This window comes from Aquarana catesbeiana, linkage group LG04 (genome assembly GCF_042186555.1).
Source record: "Aquarana catesbeiana isolate 2022-GZ linkage group LG04, ASM4218655v1, whole genome shotgun sequence".
NCBI classification, from domain to species: Eukaryota; Metazoa; Chordata; class Amphibia; order Anura; family Ranidae; genus Aquarana; species Aquarana catesbeiana.
Genome location: NC_133327.1, coordinates 260,591,132 through 260,617,356, shown reverse-complemented (window position 1 = coordinate 260,617,356; position 26,225 = coordinate 260,591,132). Strand labels below are relative to the sequence as shown.

General features: G+C 40.2%; 1 protein-coding gene across 5 annotated transcripts in view; it reads right to left on the bottom strand.

Moving 5' to 3' along the window:
- Nucleotides 1-238: 238 nt before the first annotated feature.
- The window catches only part of BCL6 (BCL6 transcription repressor), a 100,843-nt gene continuing 74,856 nt past the window's right edge, over nucleotides 239-26,225 (bottom strand). For 2 of the 5 annotated variants that reach the window (XM_073626415.1, XM_073626416.1), the window contains exons 4-12: nucleotides 12,491-12,532; nucleotides 12,052-12,225; nucleotides 11,052-11,273; nucleotides 8,494-9,450; nucleotides 7,747-7,922; nucleotides 6,965-7,132; nucleotides 5,796-5,926; nucleotides 5,181-5,318; nucleotides 239-3,361 (exon numbers count right to left, since the gene is read on the bottom strand). In XM_073626415.1, coding sequence (XP_073482516.1) covers nucleotides 3,218-3,361; nucleotides 5,181-5,318; nucleotides 5,796-5,926; nucleotides 6,965-7,132; nucleotides 7,747-7,922; nucleotides 8,494-9,450; nucleotides 11,052-11,273; nucleotides 12,052-12,212 — 2,097 coding nt within the window. In that variant the 5' untranslated portion in view covers nucleotides 12,213-12,225; nucleotides 12,491-12,532 and the 3' untranslated portion in view covers nucleotides 239-3,217. Of the gene's footprint in view, nucleotides 3,362-5,180; nucleotides 5,319-5,795; nucleotides 5,927-6,964; nucleotides 7,133-7,746; nucleotides 7,923-8,493; nucleotides 9,451-11,051; nucleotides 11,274-12,051; nucleotides 12,226-12,490; nucleotides 12,533-24,971; nucleotides 25,330-26,225 lie in introns of those variants that run through there. The other 3 variants (XM_073626417.1, XM_073626414.1, XM_073626418.1) reach the window with 3 other exon arrangements.

Below are 26,225 nucleotides of genomic sequence, written 5' to 3'. Positions count from 1 at the left end.
CCTACGTCATCGGTTCTTTACCCTGATAGCTCACCACCAATTGAGGCGCATGAGTGGCACAATGCAAATGACGTCATATGACGTCCAGTCATTACAATAAAGCCACCGCCCGGCTGTCATTCTGCTATAGGCTGGGTGGTAGGTGTTAACGTTTTAGATACAAAGTTTACAAATTTGTATGCAGAATATATAAATCTTTCTAACGCACAATGCAAGAAAACACTCGGATGCAGCTGTCTTGCTGTTAAAGATTTTATTTTTCTACTTGTACAGCTATTGTTTACATTGCAGTTTTAGAAACAGCCCAAACCCTGTTTCCCGGCAGTTCATTATTAACAGAAGCAGGACAAAAAGCATATGAAGTCAACGAAAGGAGAATAAAAACGAGAAAAATGATTGACCTTTCCTAAAGATTAGTGACTAGCTTTAGGCTGTACCTTGGAAAAAAAAAATTGGGTTCAAACATTCATTAACCCCTCCACTGCCAGGAGGACTAGCAACACGTTGCTGTATCCCTCTGGCATTGATGAAGTTAAAAGGCACCAAAGACAAAAAAATTTACATATTTACAAACATACAATTAGAACAAAAAAAAAAAGTTACACAATCCTTCGACAGGGTGTCTGAGTTTTTTTTTTTAAACGTACTGTAAACCTTCACATCCAGAAAACAAATAAACAAAAAATACAAATAGACTGTTGCGTTTAGACAAAATATCTTCTCACGTACACTGGTGCAATACATTAAAATATCTTGTAAGTGCTCTATCACAATAAAACAAATCTCAGATTGGATTCTGCCCGCAGATACAATCTAAACGTTTGCTGTATTTCAGATTTTTTTTTTTATAGCGATTTATTATTTTTTTTTAAATCTTTTTTGTCTTTTTTGTTTTTCATCTTTATTACATAGGTATATTTATATATATATATATATATATATATATATATTTTACAACTCTGCCATAAATTCCATTTCCTTTGGTTAAAACTATAACAAAAGTTAAAGCCCTCTCTTAAAAAGCATTCACAATAATTCTTTGTTCTATTTTTTTTTTTTAACTCGTTATATTGAGTGCACATGTTGCATACCGTAAAATTAAATACTTTTGTATATTTTCAAGGGTGCAAGAAAGTTTGAGACTAGAAAAATATTGGATTTAGGTGCCTCCTAGTGCTGGTAAAATATTGCAATCATAGCAAAAAAAGGCACCTTCTGGGTATCACATCAGCCTAATTTACAAGGCAAGGCTACTTCTGGACACCACAGACCCTCATTGCTTTTACAGGACAGGGGCTAAGGCAGGGTGGGACAAGTGCCAAACTGCTCAGGCGCAAAAAAAATCAACCCCATTTGAAGAAGGGCAATCAAGTGAGTCTAAGGAAATTCCTACCTTTGTGCTGCCTTGACCAAGGTCATTCTTAACTTTTTATTGCCCTGCACCTCTGTAGCAGATGGTATTGGGGATTAAAGAAAGGAGTATGCATTCATGCTCCCCCACAATCATTAATACACTCGGCACCTGAGGCAACGCAGAGCCAATGGATGGTGGGGAGACAGCAAGCCACAAACACATAGGTTAGAACCTTACCTCTACCATCTGTGACAAAGTGCACCTCAGTATTTACTGCAAGGTAGGAATTTCCCTAGCCACACTTATGTGCTGAACAAAAGCTTGGTGCATTGGTCTTTTAGCAGCCAAGAAATGTACATTTATAGTTCCCCCTGATTTCCGAGTACATAAGACCTGTGGCACTAAAGAATACATTTGATAAAAGTGCATTCAGTACTGTGTGCACATTGACCACACAGCACTTTGCCCTCTACAAATAAACACTTGGGGGTTGATTTATTAAAGCCAAATATACTGTGCACTTTACCAAGTGCAGTTGTACTCTGCAAGAGCAATTGCTCCCCAACTTAGTAAATGAGCAGAAGCTCTGCTGTCTTCCATCATCCAATCATGTGCAAGCACAAATGTTGTTTTTTTCATTTTCCTTGCACGTGATTGGGTATTATTTGCAACATGAAGCTTTGCCTATACTCGGAGCAACTGCACTTGCAGAGTGCACAGCCTATTTGCCTTAATAAGCATCTCACACAGGAGTTGATTTACTAAAGGGCAGTGCCAAGTGAGCATTTTCCATGCTAGCATTTAAGCACAAACTTAGTATTTCCATTAAAAGTGTATCCACTGCTAAGTCCTTCAAAAAGATTGCCACCTGCCTTGTGCTTAAAAAGTGCTAGCATTGAAAGCCCTGTCTCTTAAGATTATGTTTGTAACTATTGTCTTTGAAGGTCCCAAACATCACATCAAAACCTCTGTATCACATCAAATATCTGTAGGGGTTGAATTCTGGGTTCAAGAGTTACTTGTAGACAAGGTGCTTAGTTCAAGTGCTTAGGCTTTGTTGCATCCATAGAATACATTTCCCCCAGTATAGGGATTTAATTTTGTAACATTGTTCTAAAGATTCACGTCTAAATGACTGGTATTCCCATTTTGTACCATTTTCTTTCAGTCACAAAACATTGTGGTTTTGGTTCTAATACCATTCTACCAAATAACACACTATAAGCCACTAAAAAGGTGCTTTCTGCAGGATTTCTTGGCAAATATTAGCAAAGTAAGTAAGTTATAATAATGCCTTAATGTAGGCTTCAAACACTTTGATCCTCCAATCATTGTTGAAGTAGAAGAACCTTAAATTTAAAGCTGGCACTTATACTTCCGCAACAGATGTTTTCCAACATGCTAATCATCTTCTGAAGCAAGAAGGCCTTACTGAGCCGCTTTACATATAGACTGCATTTCATACATTTATATGGCTGATGCTTCAGACATTATAAACTGCCCCACAGGGGAGCACCAGTGCATTAGAAGCTGGGTCAGCACAGCTGGCTGTAAACCTGCCTTTTGCATCACCAGCCACTTTCCAAATTCAGTCATTACCATATCACTCAGGTTCTCTTGTGCTGAGAATTACAAGGATGAAATGATAAAAGAGTGCATGGATACTACACCATATGAATATAGGAAAAATATATTTTATATATTTATATATATATTTATATATATTAGTTTCTTTACACTAAAGGGTGCACATTTCACATGACCAGGACAAAAATAAAATAAAAAATAGCTAAACCCGTTTTGTTTCACCCATCTGCACTAACAGGTCAAAGAGAGGCACTCCAGAATCGATGTGGGCAGAGCTCAGCAAGACTTGGGGAGTTCCACTGGAAGCTCTGTGGAGGACACACGATACTGGACTTTTGTGTTAGTGATTGCTCCATGTTTTTGACGTAAATGAAGTCTCAGTTGGCTCTTGTGGCGGAAATGGAGGTTGCACTTTTCACACTGGAAAGAAAGGGAGATGGAAGTTAACATATTTAAAAGCTGAAGGTCATCAATGCACTTTAAAACTGATAAAGTAAAGATACATGGAACACTGTACTTCAGAACATATTTTCATTGAAATCACTACTGCCAAATATTGAAATGGGGGCTTGTATAGTGATATCTAGTCCTTATCTGTATAAAGATTTATTGAAAAAGCTAAAACAAAGTACATATACTGTAAAGTACAGTAGCCCATAACAGACTGCAGTCTCCTGCCAGGTCATTAAAAGATCAATAATTCCTGTTAGTTTCAATGGATTACTGTACTTTGTCTTTTGTCGTGAAGAGTAAACTAGAAATTCTTTACTTTTCAAATGGAAGAAGGTGGTAAGGAACCAGTTTATTGTTAAAAAGTCAAAGTATGATAAAATACACATTACTAGCACTTATAGTTCATGGTTTATTAACATCTGATAAACATTAAGCAAAACAAAATGCCTAATACTGATGTAAAGCAGAAAGAAGGCAGCACTTCTCCACTATTCAAGATTGTTTTTTTTTTGTTTTTGTTTTTTTTAGCTAAAGATAGACAGCCCCTATTCAATGTCTTATTGTTCTGCCCTAATAAAACCCAGATAAGTGCCTCTGTATTAGAACAGACTGGCTGCCGTAGTGGAATCCCCTCCACTGAGACTGAAGAATGTGAGTGCATGGAATGCAGTAAGTGTTGGAAAGTATTTTTCTCTACCTATTACAAAATTTAAAGTATTATTAAAGTCAATGTTTAGGCTATTTCAAATTCTGATGAAGTGACTTACAATAGATGCTGCATTTTAATGTTTTAACGTTTAAAGTGTTACTAATCCCACATGAATAAATTCAGTCTATATATGCAGTAATGCATGCTTGTTATACTTACTGTGGAACCTAAGGGGTTAATCCTCTGCATTACGTAAAAAGGCTGTTTGAACCTTATTTCTCTGATCCTCCCCTTCTTTTACTGTCCCCAATTCATCTCCTGATAGAACAGAGCCTTGGAGGCACTCTGCACATGCTCAGTTAGATGTGTATTGCTAGAGAGTATTTTTTTTTTTTTTTTGGGAGGGTGCATGTGATCAGCACAGGGCCAATCAGCACTGTCCAGGCAGAAGGCCAGGGGTCCTGTAGCCACATAGGGCAGCCAGTGGGGAATGAAAAAATCAAGCTTTAACCAGTGCTCGGCCAGACACTGATAGAAGCCACAAGACTGCTATACTGTATACTGCTGATGGGAAAAGGTATTTAGCAGTTTATATTTAATAAAATAAATGCATTTCCACATTCTGTGTACTGTGGGAGACCAGATATAGTGAATGCAGGGTCCTGGGTTTAGTAACAATTTAAGTTTCCTGTAGAATCAGCTGGAGTGCTGTGCACTGGCACCAATCTAAGGGATCTCAGGGTTTATGGTGGCTCCTTTCCCTTGGGTGCTATCAAACCACAATTGTGTGTGTCTCCACAGACACACAGGCACAAAGCCTAGGATCAGAAGCCACTCCGTCCTCCGAGCAAATAGATGGATAGCTGCTGGTGTCTGAGCTGTCTCTTGCAACCCAATACTTGATGCATGCTCTCCCCGACAGGAAGTTCACAAAAGCTTAGCTAATGGATATGGAACCGGGGCAGTAAATACTAAATAATGCTAATGTTTGTGCCCACAAAGATCTCAAACTATGAATTGGGAAATTACTGGGAATTGGGTATAGTTTTTAATGCATTACCTAATAAACTTGGAGCATTTAATACTGCTTTTAAACCTTTTATGATTCAAACATTTTGGACTGAATAAGTGACTTACATGGTAGGGCTTCTCTCCAGTATGAATACGGAGATGGCTCTTTAACGTCTGCAAGTGCCTGAATCTAGTGCCGCAGATCTCACATGGGTAGGGCTTTTCTCCAGTATGAATCAACACATGTGCACGAAGATGGGCAACCTGTGAGCATAAAGCAACAATTATATGAACACGTGATTTCTCTAAAACAGACATAGTGGTATTATGGATGATATGGATACATGTTAATTAGGTACAAACTGAAGTGAAATGCAACGCAAAGAGTAGGAAATGTCTATTCACATTTGGCGCTCAGAAAACTGTGGGTCAGAGTGCCAAATCTAACCCTATCAAGGTAGAATTTATCAGAAGGCTTACAGCTTGGTGCATTGGGACAATAGGGTACAATAGTAATGTGGGAATCAATTTTACATATTACCCACCAGCTTCCCAATCTACCCAAAACACTTTGTGGATGGTTTTAACGTACAGGGCTTCAAATGTAAGATACATTTTAGTTATTTACAATAAAAGGGTTGAGTTTAGATTGTTTCAAGTAAACAAGTAGTGGGCATTTCTATTTAAATGCTAAATTAATCCTAACTATATGCTGATAAAGACGCACTCTAGGAATTGTACCTGTACAAAGCGGGCTCCGCAGGTCTCACACTTATATGGTTTTTCTCCAGAATGAATTCTTGTATGGGTCTTTAGATTTGCAGGCCGGTTGAACTGTGCACCACAGATACTACAGCGATATGGCTTCTCACCTAATTGACAGAAGACGAGATTCATTAAAATACAAGTCTTAGGTTTAAAGGAATAAAAACATTTTACTGTAGCCCTTTCTAATATCCATACCTATAGGCAACTTAACATGGAACACAAGGCAGAAAGTATTTTCTAGGTATGTAATGGTGCTGCATTGCATGTTTCTCACTTTTTTGAAGTTTTTCTCTTAAAGTGGTTAGAAAAGTCTAATCATTTTTTACCTTAAGACATTCTCTGCATTAAGGTAAAAAATGTCCCCATACCTGTTGCTTACCCCTCTCTTCCCTAAATACCAACCTGAGCCCTCCCTTGATTGAGCACTGTGCCCCTCTGCAGCAGCGCTAGTCTCTGTTCCTCTTCTCACAGGATTGCTGTGGTCAATCAAATCCTGCGAGGAGAGATTATGGACTAGCAATGCTGTGTGTGTGTGTCTATGGACGCACAAAGCCCCGCAAAGGAACATGCCACCATAGCAAGCCGGTTGCTTTGGTGGAACATGCAGAGAAGGCAGCGTGGAGAGTCCTGGCAAGGGACCCCAGAAGAGGAGGTTAGTGGCAGCTCTGTGTAACATCATTGTGCAGAGCAAGTAAGTATAAACCTCTTTTTTTATTTTAGGACAGAAAAAAATTCAAGCCTTTACAGCCACTTTCAATTGAAAGATTAGGCATCTGTCTGACACACAAATGTCAGCCTAAACTGTACATCCCTATAGCAACTTGCTACCCTATAGGCACTGGGAAGCATTGTCATCACTCAGCAGACATTAGGTGATGTGTGCACAGAAACACCACCCACCCATACACCCCCCCAAGGAGTGACTAACATTAAGCTGCCCTGGGCAGTCGTGTATGCAGAATGCCCTTCCCTGGAAAACCGCTAGTATCACGTGCTGGTAACTAATCAGAGCATGTCTTCCCAGCTTCAAACCAGTGAAAATGATTCAGCCACAATGCTTAAAAAAAAAAATCCCCCCCACATTTAGCTGTATAAAGCTGTACTTGGCTAAGTGCAATAAGGCAAGGATATCAGCAACACACCAGTATGAACTGTCTTGTGGCTGGCCAGGTTCCCCTTGTAGCGGAATGATGCTTGGCAGCGGTCACACTTGTAGGGCTTGTCACTGTGCATTTGTAGAGTGTGTCTTTTCAAGGAACCCTCTTCAGAGAAACGAGAGTCACATTCATTGCAGAAGAATGTACCATTTTCTTTAGAGGGGAAATGGAAAAAAAACACACACACAACATTAGAAATACCAAAAATGGGATTTAAAGACAAAAAAGTGTTTTGACCCTTACCAACCAAAATTCAGCAATTGAAATCTGTTTGCCATAAGTTACTGTATTTGCAGTGCTTTAATTAATAAGCTTATACAAAGGACAGATGTGCATTTTTTGTGCATAAACTCAAAATTTACTGCACTTGCATCATGAGCCACAATTTAAATTCTCACTCTAACTCAGAATTTTCTTTTTATTTATAGCCAGCAAGCAATGGATTAATGTTAATTTGCCATAATTGCAGAGACAAATAAACTGAATAGATACAGATAAGATAGATAATTTCACTAAACTGTAAATATATTATTTTCAACTACACATGTATACCTTATACAACTACTGTAAAGATTTATCCATGTATCAAAGTACTCAAGTATGTGGGATTCACAGAGCAAGATGGTATGTTTAGTTTAAGTTTTTGTACAATTAGTCTATAGATGGGGACAATGAAAAAATATAAAGCATATCCCAAAAACAGACCAATGGGATAAAGTACCATTTTTATACATTATTATTAAATAGTTGAAAACATGGACACATACCACAGCTTGAATCTGAATATTCTGACCGAGTCTCAGTTATCTCTTCTCCGAAGTTAGAGCCAGGGGTGTGAGGACACATTTCAGGAGGGGACTGTGATGAAAACATGCTAAACTTAGATGTGTGGATGTAGAGAGGGGAATGCCCTTCACTGCTTAGGGGTGATCCTTCCATTGTCCTGTGGAAACAAGCCATATAACAGGTTTAGAGGGGGAATGTACAGCCACTGACTATTAACTGTTAAACTGAACGTCTACTAAAAGAGTATACTTTTAAAGGGTAACTCCAGCCAAAACTTGTTTTTTTTTTTTTTTATGGGCAGAATAGGGAAGGATTATGTTACTTTATTTTCATCTGTGGCCCTTGGAGATTTCCCTTTCTTTTACCAGATGAGTGCAAATCTTTATTTGGGGACACATCCTGGCAGTTTTCATTGCTGTAGCATCTCTCTTGGAGATATTTATCCTCACTTTGTGTCCAAATTACAGCTTTGGGACAGGATGTGAAGAGAAAATCTTTCCAGTAGACATACAAGCAGCAGCCAAAAAAACAGGGTCTATCTTGTCCCCAACCTATCTAGAACAAAAAAAATGTTTTGGCTGAGTTTTAAGGAAGGAAGCAAGAATATGAAAACTAACCAACAATATCCAACCATAATCATTTATTACTGTTATAAATGCTCTAAAATAGAACACGCTGAAATTCAGTTGTGTGTTGCATTGTCTTGTTAAGTAGGCCCATATGATTACCTGTTAACAATGCCATTGAGTTTGCTAGCTTGTGATACTGCCGAGTCATCAGTGTTCCCATTAAGCTTAGATGACGTCTGGATGTCCAGGTTTTCAGACTTAACTGGCTGTTGACAGGATGATTGAGATGTGTAGAACTGTGGAGACAGGTTTTCCATTTCACTTTGAGCGGCACATCCTTTTTCATTCTGGTTGAGGGAATTAAGCAACTTGTATTTTTTCCAATTGCAAGCTTTTGGGTCAGTAAAGGCTTTGGACACTGGAGAACCAGATCCTTGTGAAATGCGGGCATTTTTACTGCTGCTGGATTCTGTGGGAGAATTAGGCTGGCAATCTGACTTTTGAGGGCTTTGAGGGCTTACAAGTCCCTTACGGCTGACAGGAGAGTTCATTGGTTTAAAGTGCTGAGTGATTTCATCCTCTGAAGATGTCCGCTCCTCCTCTTTCCCTTTGTCACAGCTGTAGTATGGACTGCTTCTAACAGAGGGGCCAGCAGACCGAGAGCCTGCCAGGACATTATAGTGAGAGTCACTATGAGGGTCTTCCAGTGCTGCCTCCTTTGGAGAGTAGACATTGTGGCACATATTTACAGATATATCCAGGACGCCTTTCCTGTATTCTCCTAGCACAGTCCTTGAATTTTCTCCAGGTAACACACTGTCCTTAGGATACCTGCTGGTTCTTTGCATTTCAGTCATTTGTACATCTCTTGCCTCATCCTCTGGAAATAGGAACCCATGCACTGGAATGTGACTGTACAGAGGGTAGGAGGATGGAGATCCACTGTAAATGTTGGGAATGTAGGACCTTCCATCACAAATGGTTGTGTTACGAACCGATACAGTATTTTCTGGCATCTCACAGTTTCTGTAGGCCATAACATCTGGAGGTAACATTGCCCTGCCTTGTAAGAATTCCTCTCCTCTGGATGGCTTCACAGAACTCAAAATATCCTCGCTGAAAAAAATAACACACAAGTCCTTAGACTTTCACAGAAAAGGACAACAATTTGCTTTTTTTTTTACCTTAAAACCCTTTCATGCCTAAGCCCTTTTCTGACATTTGTTGCTTACAAGTTAAAATCCATATTTTTTGCTAGAAAATTACTTAGAACCCCCAAACATTATATATTTTTTTAGCAGAGACCCTAAAGAATAAAATGGCAATTGTTGAACTATTTTATGTCACACAGTATTTTAAACGCAAAGACACTTTCATAAATAAGAAAAAAAAACAAAACAGTAAAATTAGCCCAATTTGTTTGTATAATATGAAAGATGATGTTACACCAAGTAAAATGATACCTAACATGTCATGCTTTGAAACTGCGCACACTCATGGAATGGCGACAAACTACAGTACTTAAAAATCCCCATAGCTGACGCTTTAAAAACTTCTACAGGTTACCTGTTTAGAGTTACAGAGGAGGTCTTGAACTAGAATTATTGCTCTCGTTCTAACAATCATGGTGATACCTCACATATGTGGTTTAAACACTGTTTACATTTGCGGGCTCGACTTACGTATGCGTTCGCTTCTGGGCACGAGTATGGAGAGATGGGACACTTTAAATTTAAAGATGTTTTTTCTTATTGTATTTATTTATTTTTTACACTGTCTCTTTAAAAAAATTCTGATCATTTTTATTGCTGTCAAAAGGGATGTCTCAGCAATAAAAATGATCAGAAATTTTTATTTAACCACTTCAGCCCCAGAAGAATTGTCTGCTCAATGACCGGGCCATTTTTTGCGATAAGGCACTGCGTTGCTTTAACTGACAATTGCGCAGTCGTGAGACATTTTACCCAAACAAAATTGACGTCCTTTTTTTCCTGCTTTCTTTTGGTGGTATTTGATCATCCCTGCGGTTTTTTATTTTTTACGCTATAAACAAAAAAAGAGCAACAATTTTGAAAAAAAAACACAATCTTTTGTACTTTTTTCTGTAATAAATAGCCCCAATTTTTGTTTAAAAAAAGCTAATTTTTTCCTCAGTTTAGGCCGATATGTATTCTTCTACATATTTTTGGTAATAAAAAAAAAAAAACGCAAAAAGGGTATATTGATTGGTTTGCGCAAAAGTTATAGCATCTACAATTTAGGGGATAGATTTATGACATTTTTATTATTGTTTTTTTTATTACTAGTAATGGCGACAATCTGCGTTTTTTATCGAGACTGCGACATTATAGCGGACACATCAGACACTTTTGACACATTTTTGGGTCGATTGACAATTATACAGCGATCAGTGCTGTAAAAATGCACTCAGGCTCTGGACTTCTGCAAAATGGCAGCCTCCGGCAAGAAGAAACGGGTAATTCTGTAGGCAATTTACAGCACACTAATTTTGGTAACATAATTATTAATGTGGATTGTATGTTCCTTGCTAGAGAACATTATTTTTTATCAAATTGTTATGGGTAAAGTTCTGCTTTAAGCATCTGGGTTCTACCAAAAAAATTGAAAAGCTTGGGTGGACTGGCTTCTTTAAAAAATGTACTTCAAGTGGAAGAACGAAAACACAGATCAGTTAAACAAAATAAAATAAAAGTTACCTGGACTTGAGGAACCTTTGACAGGTGTCCACAACATGTTCCATTTGTAAGTAAAGTGCAGTGCCCATAACCGCCATGATGCTGCTATCCCTTAAACTAAGCCGAGAAGTGTACATGAACTCCAGCAGGACTCGGAAACCTTCTGCACTGATTTCTGGATCAAGGTTTATGATGTTCATATTGCACTTCATCTGGTCGGTGAAGATTGTATAAAACAGCCCACTGTGAAAGATAACATTTTTTCAGATTTGCAATCTTCTCAGAATACAGAATACACTGCATACACATTTATTCTGCTATGTTTCCTGTTACTGAGATGCAGTGCAGACACAGGGTAAACAGTGTAAAAGTTCAAGGCATCCTATACTCAGCTTGCACTTATTTTTGCCTATAGGCTCCTTTAGGGGTTATTTACTAAAACCGCATGGTGCAAAATCTCGTGCAGCTCTGCACAGAAACCAATCTGCTTCCAGGTTGTATTGCCAAAGCTTAATTGAATAAGCTGAAGTTAGAAGCTAATTGGCTACCATGCACAGCTGCATCAGATTCTGAGTGCACCAGTTTTAGTAAATCTTCCCCTTTGTGTCCTGAGTGGCCATGAGAGGGATCTGAAAACTTGTTCACATCTAAGGTAGTTCATATATCTTTTACTGTTGAAGAAAAGGTCAGTTCACAACTCTAAAGTGTATTATCCCACCAGAGATGCTTTTTTGGAGTATATGATGACGCAATGCCCTGCAAGTGTTTTCTCCCATAATCAAAAACATACTAGTAGTCAAATTGGCCTCCACCCGAACTGACTTTATAGTGTGTCTGTGGTAGAGTATTAGAATTTAAACTCGTTTGGGTGAATGGCTCTCGAAAAAAAAATACTCTATGGGGGAAAAAGTATTTGCACTATAAATAGTGTAATAGGCAAAAAAACAGAGTAGGATTATAGTGAAATGCAGCTTAAAACCTAAAAAATGTCATGCTGAAGTTTGACAAACTTAATTTTTACCTGCACGCCATAAGGACTGTCTTGTGAGCTCGAAAGTGCTCCCTGTTCACAACGATGATCACATCTGTCAGAATGTCCCTACTTCGGAGACGGTTCAGGTTCAGGAGAACATCACTGGCATGTCGAGTGAACTGAATACAGCTGTCAGTTGCCGACGTCATTTTTACCCCTATCCTAAAACATAAAAAAAAAAAAAAAAAAAAAAAAAAAAAGGCTACGTTTAAGGGCAGAATTTATAATACCTGAACAACTTAAAGCACTTAGGAGAATGCTTTGGCACTTGTGCTGTATTTCAAACAAGTTTCAACTTCCACTTTTAGCGGTTTGTGTTATTTGTGGATCAGTGAATCTTCAGCAGTTATGAAAGTGATGAAATGTGCAGGTGCAACTCCCTCTGCTCAGACAAAAAAAAAAAAAAAGGCAAAACATAGACACTTACCCCAATTCTCACTTCAAAATTCAAATTTCTCTTCTTTGGTGGCTAAAAGAAAGAAATATATATTGAGTATGCTAGTGGGAAAAAAAATGGACAAAAACTTGAAATAACAGCAACAATAGATCTTGAAGGCCAATAAAGCCCAGCATTGTCCTCCTAAAGAGGGGTCTAAATATTTCATGCAAATGAAAACCTGCCAATCTGCCAAGCCTGTCTGTAGAATTATGAATATAATTGTTAACATTCTATACATGAAGGCTACCTACTGTTCAGAATAACACTGAAAAGCTAAAGAAGAATTATATTGCAGACTGCAACCTACTTAGTATAGAGATTAATCCATGGTCTAAACTGGAGGGGGTCAACCTTATATGGGTTAACATGAAAATGTGACCTAAAGTGGAGGTGTAAATCGTTAATCTTCCTCTTCTTTGGAACTCTGAAACTAAGCATTTCCCCATGCTGTGGTTTCTTCTTTTTCCTGAACACACACCTTCACATACACAAATGGCTATAGAAGGATGCTTGCAAAAAAAAAAATGTACTTTCAACTGAATTCTGAAGCTGATGCAAGGCTCCCTGGCAGGTTACAAAAATGCTGTTGCAATGGATTTAGATTACATTTTTTTACGTACTGTATAACTGTCAGCAGCCCACTGGTGCTTCACAAGTTCCCAGTAAAAGGGTCCAAGTTTGGCCGATTTCAGCATACTATACAAGAGTCTTGCAGTACCTTAAAGAAGGTCCAAACCATCTGCAGATTTTATATATATATATATATATATATATATATATATATATATATATATATATATATATATATATATATATATATATATATATATATATTTATTACAATTTATTTAATAAAAATAATAAGAATAATAAAATTAATAAAAGGTCTAAACTATATGTCTATGGGAACATGTTGTTTAGTTTAGTATAGGATACGGGTCCAAATCCAAAACTTCAGTTCCTCATGTAAAAAACTGTTTTCTTACTATGGTAAACTACTATACAAAGCCAACGCCACCACTGGCCTCAGTATCTCTGGGGAGTTAATAAACTGAGAAAGAAACTGTACTCATGACACAACAAAACTACCGTCACACTTCTTTTCCATAGAAATAAAAATACGCCCCCATGGTTTCACTCACTTCTTTGGCAGCCTAACTTTTCAAACAAACATGTTAAGTAAGGGAGATGCATTTGAACTCACAGCACCAATTTTCTCCATCTAGACATTAACCCTTTCTATGGCAGCTAACAAGCATCCTAATTATAACTGTAAAAAAACAATAATTGCAGGTATTAGAAATAACCCAAATCATATTACCTGACACATAAGAGGCTGACAACAGTCTCCTGTGTCCTGAGTTTGCTGGTTGAGTATTAACTGATGTGCATCCCATTTTACCACTAAACATCACCTGCCCACAGATGCTATACATTAACATTGTTTTCAGCAGAGGAAAAGGGGTGGGCATTCCAGCCATATTATTCTGGGAAGTATTTGACTCAGACCAGGATTACTTAATCCATCCAACTCTGCTAGAGTAAACTTTCCAGGAAAGCCAACCTAGGACAGGCTTCCCACAGTCTGCATACATATACATACTGTATATCAATTCTTCACAGGCTCTAATGCATTTGGCAAAGTGTTCCTATTCTCAATTGCAGTAGCCCATGGGAACAATTTAGAAAAAACCTGCTGCAGGATAAAAGATTCTAACTGAATGTTATTGGGTGAACTAGATGGACTTCTGTCTTTTTCAACCACTAACTATGTAACTATTTTTGGGTCTGCACATTGGACGAATGAGGCTCAACACAGCTTATTAGGTTAGGTAATGCAGAATGATGATGATGATGAATGATGATGAATGATGATGGTATGTATGATTAATGTCACCTATAGCAACCACATTTGGTTAAACTGTAACTCTAGCCTTTTTTAGTTTTGAACAGAGTGGGGAAGTTTTAATAGCTTCTATCATTTGTTGTATTGCCCTACTGAGATTTACTCTTCACTTCCACTGATTGAGGAAGGTTGGGGTTAAAAGAAGAGGAAGTAAGGGGAAATCTCCCCAAAGGGAACACAGGTAACAATAAAAACCTTACTGAGGCTATAAATGTTCACCACCCCATCCAAAGGTAAAACATATTCTGGCTGGAGTTCCACTTAACAGTTATTATTATTATTTTATAGGATTTATATAGCGCCGACAGTTTACTTAGCGATTTACAACATTAGGGCGGACAGAACAATCACAATACAATTCAATACAGGAGGAATCAGAGGGCCCTGCTCGTTAGAGCTTACAATCTAGGAGGGAGGGTCAAGTTATACAAAAGGGTAATAGCTGTGGGGGATGAGCTAATGGAGAACATAGTGCAGTTGTTAGATGGAGGCAGGATAGGCTTCTCTGAAGAGGAAGGTTTTCAGGGATCACCTAAAAGTGGATACATTTAGAGACCTTCTGACAGATTGGGGTAGCGAATTCCAGAGGATGGGCGAGGCTCGGGAAAAGTCCTGGAGGTGGATATGGGAGGAGGTGATGAGGGAGCTAGAGAGCAGGAGGGTCTTCGGAGGAATGAAGAGGGCGATTAGGTTGGCATTTTGAGACTAGGTTAGTGATGTAGCTGGGGGCAGAGTTGTGGATGGCTTTGTAACTTATTGTTAGTATTTTGAATTTAATTTGTTGGGCGAGTGGCAGCCAATGGAGGGATTGGCAGAGAGGGGTAGCAGACACTGAGCGGTTTGTAAGGTGGATGAGTCTGGCAGCAGCATTCATGATGGACTGAAGGGGGGATAGTCTATTTAAAGGTAAGCCAATGAGGAGGGAGTTGCAGTAGTCTAGGCGAGAGATAACCAGGGAGTGAATCAGGAGCTTTGTGGTTTCATTGGTTAGAAAGGGACGTAGTTTAGAGATGTTGCGGAGGTTGAGACGGCAAGCTTTGGAAAGTGATTGGATGTGGGGCCGAAAGGAGAGTTCAGAGTCCAGGATAACACCTAGCACCCTGACATGTGGGGACGGGTGGATGGTTTTGCCATTGCTCTTGACAGACAAGTGAGGGGAAGAGGAACGTGGGGGAGGAAATATTATAAGCTCGGTTTTGGACAAGTTGAGTTTGAGGAAGTGCTGTGACATCCATACAGATATGTTGGTTAGTAAGTTAGTGATGCGTGAGGAGACTGATGGAGTGAGTTGAGGGGTGGAGAGATAGATTTGTGTATCCATCAGCATAGAAATGATATTGAAAGCTGTGAGAGGCTATCAGCTGACCCAGGGAAGAGATGTAGATTGAAAATAAAAAGAGGTCCAAGAACAGAACCTTGGGGGGACCCCGACAGAGAAGAGGAGTGGAGGAAGTAGAATTGTAAATGACAATGAAGGTTCGTTGGGATAGGTAGGATGAGAGCCAGGCAGGTTAGTAAAAGGTGATTCTACTTGATCCCCATGGTTAGTACAGGCTTCAGCTTTTTGTCCAGACTAGTGCAGTATACATAGCAAACACTTAGGGGTTGATTTACTAAAACTGGAGAGTGAAAAATGTGGTGCAGCTCTGCAAAGAAACCAATCAGCTTCCAGGTTTTGGGCCTCATGCACACTTGACGTTATAAAAACGCCAGTAGCATTAGCTGTAGAAAGCTGTAGCTGTAGAATGAGTGTTTTTTTTTTTAAAAGAACAAACTGAAGTTAGAAACTGATCGGCTACCATGCACAGCTGCAGCAAATTTTGCACTCTCCAGTTTTAGTAAATCAACCCCTCAATCTATGAAAAATGAATTATACATTTTTAAATGGTCGGTTATTCGTTAACATGTAATAGTAAATCAAGCTAGTCTTTTAGAGGAATTAACAAATCCACCAGCAGATGGCGATAAAAGAACTCAGATATATAGACTGAAGTGCTCTGCTCAGTTTTCTCATGCCTAAAATGAATACTAAGCTCCAGAGCCAGAAATAAAACATCTGGGGAGAACCTCTTTCATTCTGCATTATTATATTTAATGTAATACCTTTCCTCTGTACAACAAAAGGCTGGAGAGATCTCTGTACTATCCAGAGCGGTTAATCCCATGCAACCAATAGGTTTCTCCAATATGTTTATATAAAAAAGGCCCAAACAATATATTTTTCACTGCTGCTTATTTGGCGTTATCTTAAACTTTACTACAGTGATCTTGTCTAACATGTGCCTAACACACTTTAAACCATGTTAACTTCAAATATTATGCACAATGCGATACTTAATTCAGACCTCAACATGTACAAAAGGTACATTTATGTAAACTGGGCCACAGCTATGGGGTTGCAAACTGGATGACATACAACAATAACTGAATGCTGTATTGAATATTGTTAGCTGCAGCCATAAAACTGATTTGTTAGATATATGGTAGCCCAAAGAAGATTCATCAGAAAATGACAAAGACTTAAACTATCTAACACCACCACCAATCATTCATATCTGCACAGTTAGCTATAGCTACGAAGAAACTTGCTATGGTTTCGGTGATGGGTATCTACAAAGCCTCAGAGAAAGTGTAGGTGGCAGATCTTTCTAATGGAAGCAGTGGAGATTAGAAAGCAGAGTGGGATGTGTGATATCACTCAGTGTAATGTTTGTTTCATTATGAATGTAAAAAAGAGGACTGCATGCTCTGAACACTCAGACATACAGGGCCCTTTTATTTTCACTGGAATCAGTCTGCTCCTGCTAAGGTTCAGTAGTAGTAAGGTCTTGATCCAATATTGTATGTCCGGCAGTAAAAATGTTTAATACCCCAAGATTAAAAAAAAAAAAAAAACTTAGGGAGACCCCGTCAAAGCAAGAGTTAAAGTAGAAATGATTCAAGACAGCGCTCATACCACCCAGACACTTCAAGGAAAAAGGAAGCGTTTACTTGATCTTAAACAGGCTGGCTTGGGAGTCTAATTTGGATGGCTTCTTCATAGGGAGAGGAAATAAAGGCTGATTCTCCTAGTTTGCTTTCCAGCTGAGAATCACTTTCAAGTTCATTGGATTAATTATTTAAAAATACACAAGCCGCCTGGGATTTGTGACTGACAGAGAGATCTCCCTGCAATGTTACTCATTCCTTATTTAACCAACAACTTGTAACAGTACCAGAGAAGTGCACGTTCCAAGGGTTACACGCAAAGGGATACCTCACAGGACAGCGCTGGACTGGTTAACCCTCTTGCCAAGCAGCCAAGAGGGATCAAGCGAAGACACAAGCTTGGGACACCTTATAGGAAGGTATGGCACTGGTTATGAATGTACAGGAACAAGTACAATTCCTCTATTGTAGGAATGCCTATGTTATATTCTATCAATAAATATACAAATATATATATCCATTTAGTTGTATCCAACTCTATTTGGGCCAGCAATCTGCTGATTTTTTTGATAGAATTTTCTTGGCAAAGTAGGTCACCAAAAGGGACAAGCTTGTGTTGAGCCTGAACCTGGAAGGAAGCTGTCAGTGCCAACCTGATCAGCTGCGGCCGGGGCATTCCTTGCCCTGCAGCTGGATGTACACACAGAGGCAGGGATTCTCATGACATCATTGACCTAATATGGCCATATGTCGATGATATCAAAAGCATCTCTGTCCCTCTGAGCATCTGCGGCTGTGGGGTAGGGAAGACACTGGCTACAGCTGATTGGGCTGGCACTGACAGCTTCCTTCCAGGTTCAGACTCAACCCAAGCTCACCCCTAGTCATCAGGTCTTTCTTCATCCCCCCTGCAGCTGCTTGGCTTGGGAATGTGATTACACATACTAGGACTCATTTAGACAGGAGCCATTTAACCTACCAATATGTCTTTAGAGCAGGTGTCTCCAAACTTTCCAAAGAAAGGGCCAGTTTACTGGCCTTCAGACTTTAGGGGTGCCGGACTGTGCAAAGTGGGAGTAAACAATACCCGATCTTTGGTATTAAGGGGAGAAATAGTTGGTGTCAGTGGGAGGAATAATGTGCTAATGTTGGTGTCAGTGGGAGGAATAGTGTGCTAATGTTGGTGTCAGTGGCAGGAATAATGTCTCAAGGGCCATATAAGGGCAAGCAAAGGGCCTCACCCGAGTTTGGAGACCAGTGTTTTAGAGTGTGGGAGGAAACCTACCCAAGAACAGGGAGAACATACAAACTCCATGCAGGGCAATAAATATAGCAACTAAAAAGAAGTTACTCTGTTTAAACTATTTTGGAAACTTCAGAAAAAAAACAACCAAAGGAAGCAATAATATTGTTTCATTAAATAAAAAACACAAAATGTAAACTAGCTACATGAAATATAAATGCTGCATCTGGCCCCAGTGCCACCGTTTGGAGACCACTGCTTTAGAGAGTGGGAGGAAATCTACACAAGCACAGGCAGAACATGCAAACTCCATCCAGGGCAATAAATATAGCAACTAAAAAAAGTTAGTTTGTATTCTGGAAACCTCAGGAAAAACAAATAAAGGAAGCAATAATAACATTTCAGTAAATAAAAAACACAAAATGTAAACTAGCTACATGAAATATAAGTGCTGCAGTTTGGAGACCACTGCTTTAGTGTGTGGGAGGAAACCTACACAAGCACAGGAAGAACATACAAACTCCATGCAGGACAATAAATATAGCAACTAAAAAAGTTACTCTGTTTTATTTATTTTTTTAATAAATTACAATTAAAAACCATAAGTTTGGAGTTTAAGTGATGGTACACTTTATTGGCTAAACAGTAGCCTTAAAAAAAAAAAAAAAAAAAGCAATGTGGAAAATCCTAAAGTATATATCTATTTATAGATATTTCTGTTTCCACTGTCCTGTAGTTTTGACACTGCAGTGCTGACGTTTCGTAATAATCCCAATGCTACAAGGCGAATATAAAAGCCTTTCTGTGCATCTGTAACACGACTTTGATTAATGTTGTGGAAATCATTAGGAACATACTTTTCAGGATTATATATGTCACAAAAAAACTCATGTATTTACACAGACATTCTTGAAATAGATGCCGTGCATTCTTGTGCAGCACATCATTTCAGTTCCCACCGGTCTCCAGAAGGCGAAATGCCTTGTGCGTCCAGTGGGTGGCGCCAGCCCCACTCTTTTCGCTTTCTGGCACGCAGTTTCCATTATGGCTCAAAAAGTTGTTATTGGATAAACACACTCACACGGTCGCTCTTGTGTTTTGGCTTTCCTCGCTTTAAAAAAAGAAACATTTTTATGGCGTTTTGAATCTTGACACAACATGTGATTTTGTTTTTTTCCACCAAGTCACCCTGGCTCCAGAAGCTTGGCTGGGAAATAACAGTGTTGAAGTGAAATGGCTTGTGGAGCTGGCAGGGAGCTGCCTTGGAATGCATTAGCTAGTAGCACTGGGAAGAGACACCTCCTTTGTAATAGGACCTGAGCGGGCCCACTGACAGTGCCAAACACATTCCTAGCCTCCCAGGGATGACAGAAAGGGGATTTCTATTATGGGGACAGCTAACCTGTACTTCTCACTCTTTTTGTGGCTTGTGCCACCCAACCGGCTCTGCCACAGTGTAAACCTAAATCAATGGCACAGAGGCCAAGTCTAAATGTAGTCAGCCATCCAGTAAGTGCCAGCTAGCCCTGGGCAAAGCATACCATAGCCCACTCTCAAACTATCCGCTGTTATTAGCATGCCACATAATTCCCTTAAAGCTCAAATTAACTCTCAGTTCAAATCAGGAAAATACATGCTGAGTGCATCAAGACAAAAGTTCCTTCAGTTCTATTCTTTTCTAAAGCAGCCACAGCCTAAATAGAAAAGCCTGTCCCTTGCCAGCAACTGCAAAGCGGGAGCCTTATTCCTTTTATGTGAAAGCAGGAATCTCTCTGCTTCTTACTGAATGAAACTTATAGCTTTGCAATCAGCAAAGCTAATGCCCCGTGCTGATTAGAGAACTCTGCTTCTGGGGGTCAAACCTCTGCAGAGAGACCGCTGTTTCCACACAGAGAGCAAGAGACCTTCTCTACAGCACACTGGCAGGGAGCAGACTATACTACTCAAACTGTGGGTGCTTTCTAAAAATAATTGCCCCTTCTCCCTGGCATGCATGTTACTTTTTTTTTTTTACTTTATTGATGTCAGAAAATGACACTTTATTCAACTCTATGACCGCAGTGTGTGCATATTATTGCATAGTGTGGGGACATACTGTGCATTGTGCTGTGTAAAGAAGCAGATAGGCTGCCTTTAAAAAAGGTACCTGCATGGTGTGAGCAGGGCACACTGTATATAAATCTGGTTCACATGCATTCCTCTATGCAGATTAAGGATTAGGCAGATATTGGGGATTTTTTGTAGCGTGTGAGGTCTATCTAAATATTGGGGGTCTATGCAGATTTTGGGGTCTATGCAGATATTGGAGTCGATGTAAATATTAGGGTCTATGCAGATTTTGGGGTGTATGCATATGTTGGAGTCTATGAAGACATTGTGGTCTATGCATACATTGGAATTTATGTAGATATGGGGGTCTAAGCATATATTGGGAACTATACAGACATTGTGGTCTATGCATACATTGGAATTTATGTAGATATGGGGGTCTAAGCATATATTGGGAACTATACAGATATTGTGGTCTATGCAGACATTGGGGGGGGGGGTCTATTTAGATTTGGAGGTCTATGTAGATAGGGTCTATGCAGATTTGGGGGTGTATGCATATATTAGAGTCTATGTAGATATTAGGATCTAAGCAGACTTGGGGGTCTAGGCAGATATTGAAGTCTATGTAGATATTAGGGTGTATGCATGTATTGGAGTCTATGCAGACACTGTGGTGTCTGCATATATTGGAGTTTATGTAGATATTGGGGTGTATGCATATATTGGAGTTTATGTAGATATTGTGGTGTATGCATATATTGGAGTTTATGGAGATATATTGGGGTCTATGCATATATTGGAGTTTATGTAGATATTGTGGTCTATGCAGATATTGGGGGTCTGTGTAGATATTAGGATGTATGCAGATGTGGAGGTGTATGCATATATTGGAGTCTATGCATACATTGGAGTTTATGTAGATATTGGGGTCTATACAGATTTTGTAGTCTATGCAGATTTGGGGGTCTAAGCATATATTGGGATTTTTTTTACAGATATTGTGGTCTTTGCAGACATTGGGGGGTCTATGTAGATTTGGAGCTCTACGTCGATATTAGGGTGTGTATATATTAGAGTCTATGTAGAAATTAGGGTGTATGCAGATTTGTGGGTGTATGCATATATTAGAGTTTATGAACACATTGGAGTTTATGCAGGGTCTAAGCATATATTGGGATCTATACAGATATTGTGGTCTATGCAGACATTGGGGGGGGGGTCTATGTAGATTTGAGGGTCTATGCAGATTTTGGGGTGTATGCATATATTAGAGGCTATGTAGATATTGGGGGCTTATGCAGATGTTGAAGTCTATGTAGATATTAGGGTGTATGCAGATTTTGGTGTATATGCATGTATTGAAGTCTATGCATACATTGGAGTTTATGTAGATATTGGGGTGTAAGCATATATTCATTGGGAACATTACAGATATTGTGGTCTATGCAGACATCGGGGGTCTATGTAGATTTGGAGGTATATGCAGACCTTTAGGTCTATGTAGATATTAGGGTGTATGCATATATTGGAGTTTATGGAGATATTGGGGTGTGTGTATATATATATATATATATATATATATATATTGGGGTGTATGTATATATTGGGATCTATACAGACATTGGGGGGGATGACAGTGAATAGAAGAGCAGACAGGAGGACTTGCATGCCTGACTGATGGCAGGATTTTGCTGAAACCTGAGTAAAGGTTAGCGCCTCATTGGAGCCTTCCAGCCAGTGCAGAGGAATGTGAATCCTCAGGTTAACCTGTGCGGAGCCGCGGGGATGTTAACCCTTCCCTGTCCCGGCTGAGTGCTCGGCGATCCCGGCTCTGTGGTTTCCCCTCCACGCTGCTGAAGGTTTAGAAAACAAGCGGCGTGTCTCTAAATTTAGCGAGTCGCCGGGGAATGGGAAGCAGGGTGCAGAACGAGCGGCGCCCGCCAGGGGTCGCCCCATCCCCGGCCATCTCCCAGACAGATGTTATTTACCACGATCGGGCAGAGGGCTGAGTGTCACCCTGCACAGAACACGGCACCCCACGAACCTGCCCACCCCCCAATCTCCCGTGTTTATAGCAATTTGGAATGTAGAATACTGGGTGCAATAAAGAAGGAGCACCCTGTATATATAGATCTATATGTAATCCCCCCCCCCCCAATGACACCTCCGTACCCCATCACTACACATGGGGCTCACTGCCTGGAATATAGATGAGTGGGGTGCGGACATGGATGGCTTCCTCCGGGAATAGCGTGTGGATCCCGGCCAAGACACTTCACTGTGGGACGATGATTTACGAGGCTGGATGACGGTGCCAACTTCCTCCATAGTAAACAGACAGAGTACATAGAGAACCTTCCATCCTTCCACCTGATCCTCCATACACTGCACTGTCTAGACACGGGCATCCCCTCCCCCTTCCCTCCCATGGAGAACAGATCCGTCCCGGGAACCCCACAACTTCCACACAGGACGGATCACCCCTGGAATCTCATCAGCCCTACAATACAACACAACACTCATCAACCTTACAGCACACATGTCATCAGCACTGGGATCGATCAACTAGAAGAGATCACAGGGGATGAGAAGTGATCAACCCTACAGTACACAAGTGATCAGCTTTAGAATCCAGAAGTGATCAGTACTGGGATCTATTAAATAGAAGAGATCAGCCCCAGAAGAATAGAAGCGATCAGCACTGGGATCTATTAAATAAAAGAGATCAGCCCCAGAAGAATAGAAGCGATCAGCACTGGGATCTATTAAATAAAGGAGATCAGCCCCAGAAGAATAGAAGCGATCAGCACTGGGATCTATTAAATAAAGGAGATCAGCCCCAGAAGAATAGAAGCGATCAGCACTGGGATCTATTAAATAAAAGAGATCAGCCCCAGAAGAATAGAAGTGATCAGTACTGGGACCTATTCAATAAAAGAGATCAGCCCCAGAAGAATAGAAGTGATCAGATGAAGGATAGAAGCGATCAGTACTGGGATCTATTAAATAGAAGAGATCAGCCCCAGAAGGGTAGAAGCGATCAGCACTGGGATCTATTAAATAAAAGAGATCAGCCCCAGGATAGGAGTGATCAGCACTGGGATCTATTAAATAAAAGAGATCAGCCCCAGGATTGGAGTGATCAGCACTGGGATCTATTAAATAGAAGAGATCAGCCCCAGAATACAAGGCTGATCAACCCTACAGCACACAAGTGATCACCTGCACCGGAATCTATAAAAAAAAAGAGCTCAGCCCTCTAAAATCACAGGGATCAGCCCTGGAGCACATAGCACCGATCACAAGTTCAATAACATATAGCAGAGATCAGCCCTAGAATAGAAAAGCCATCATCCCTAGAAAACACAAGTCATATCAGACTGAGAATACAAGGAGAGACGATCGGTGCCATCGATAGCACTGATCATCCCTAGGATAAAAAGTGATCAAGTCCTATACCATACAGCATGACGATCTGTCTAATATAGGAGTGAGGATCGGTGGCACAGGTGGCACCGATCAGTCCTAGAATATAATAGTGATCATCATATAACAGTGATCATCCCTAGACTAAAACAAAAAACAAAAAAAGTGATCAGTCCTAAATTAATAAGTCCTATACCATATAACATGATGATCCGTCTAATATAGCAGCGAGGATCGGTGTCATAGATAGCAGCAGTGATCAGTCCTAAATTACAATAGTGATCATCCCTAGAATAAAATATGATCAGTCATATAAAAAAGTAACATACAACAGTGAGGATCGGTGTACTGGATAGCAGTGATCAGTCCTATAATACAAGAGTGATCAGTCCTATAATACAACAGTGATCACCCCTTGAATAAAATGGGCTCAGTCCTATAAAAGTCATAGAACAGAGTGATGATCGGTGTCATAGACAGCAGTGATCAGTCGTATAAAAGTGCAGTAACATACAACAGTGGTGATCGGTGTAGTGCATGGCAGTGATGAGTGTTAGAATAAAATGTGATGAGTGTTATAAAAGTGCAGTACGATGTGTGAGTGGTGATCGGTGTGATAGAAAAGTGATGGGTGGTATGATCAGTGTATATAGCAGTCGGTGTCGCATATACAGACATAGACAGACATAGACAGGCATAGACAGGCATAGAGAGGCTGCATGCAGACATCCCGGGCAATGTCCCCAGCGCTCAGTGTAATGTGTCATGTCAGAGAGGAGAGGAGAATTAGGAGAGGATTGTGGAATAAGGGAGACAAGAGAAGGGTAGAAGGAGCAGACATGGAGAGCTGACGACTCCAGCAAGTGACAAGCTGTAATAAAAAAAAAAGTGAATTAAAAAGAAAAGCGGATCACCTGGTCGGGCTTTCCTAGAAAATCCTTGCATCACCACTTCTAAGAACCCCCAGTTCTAAGAATCAACAGGGCTCAATTCTCGGAATTTTAGCTTCTGATCTTACCATTATAAAGAGGCGGGGGAGGACCGAGTGTCCGCCAGCCAACCCCTTTCCCTGCTCTCTCGTCCTTCCCGCTCCTCACACGGCTCCCCTTCTCCTTCCACGCACATTCCCCGGGCACCCCAAAAAATGCCCGATATCGGGGGGCCTGTTTGTTTGGGGTGTGCTCCAGGGGAAAAGGATTTGGCATTTCTCGGCCCCCCCTCGGCAGCTTGGTACGGCCCGGCTGGACGGATCACGTGGGGTGTCTTAGGCTCTGACGTAGGCTTTTAACTTGGAAGGACAGCCCAGAAATTCTGAGAACTAATTTGCTATTCTGTGACATAAGAGAAGGGAGAGAATTGTAGGAAATGTGCGCTCCCCGGCATCCCTGCGGAAGTGCTCGCTCCCAGCGCGCGGTGAGTTGTGCGCATGTGCGGAGGGTTAGACACAGGCTGCTTCATGCGGTATAGACTGTAAGGGCCAGCTCACACTACTAGTGCAGTGGTAGACACTGGGGGTTATTTACTCAAGGCAAATCCACATTGCACTTAGAAGTGCAGTCACTGTAGATCCGAGGGGGACATGCAAGGAAAATAAAAAACAGCATTTTAGCTTGTACATGATTGGATAATAAGATCAGATTTCAGATCTACTCATTTCAGATCTACTCTTCAGATTTACAGCGAATGCACTTGCAGTGCACTTGTAGTGCAAAGTGGATTTGCCTTTCGTAAATAACCCCCAATGCCAGACACCTGTGTCAACATAAGCATGCACGGAAAACTATTTTAGCTTGTGTGCCCCATTCACCATGCAACGCAGCAGGAAAAAGGTTTCATTGCTACTTGCATAGACTTTTATTAAAGCAGAACTTTACCCATAACAACCTGATAAAAATAATGTTATTTTAGCAAGGAACTAACATTCCACATTAATAATTATGCTACCACCATTAGTGTGTGCTGTAAATAGCCTCCAGCATTGCTCCTGTTTGTTCTTGCTGGAGGCTGCCATCTGGCTGAAGCCCTGAGCAGCAGTAAATCTTAAAACGGAAATAAACCCATCGATTTAACAAACAGATACATTCCTGGAATGCCAGGATTGCTAACTGTCACATTGGCTTGTGTCCTCAACCAAACTGTCAAACCATCAAATGTCTGGTGTCATAACT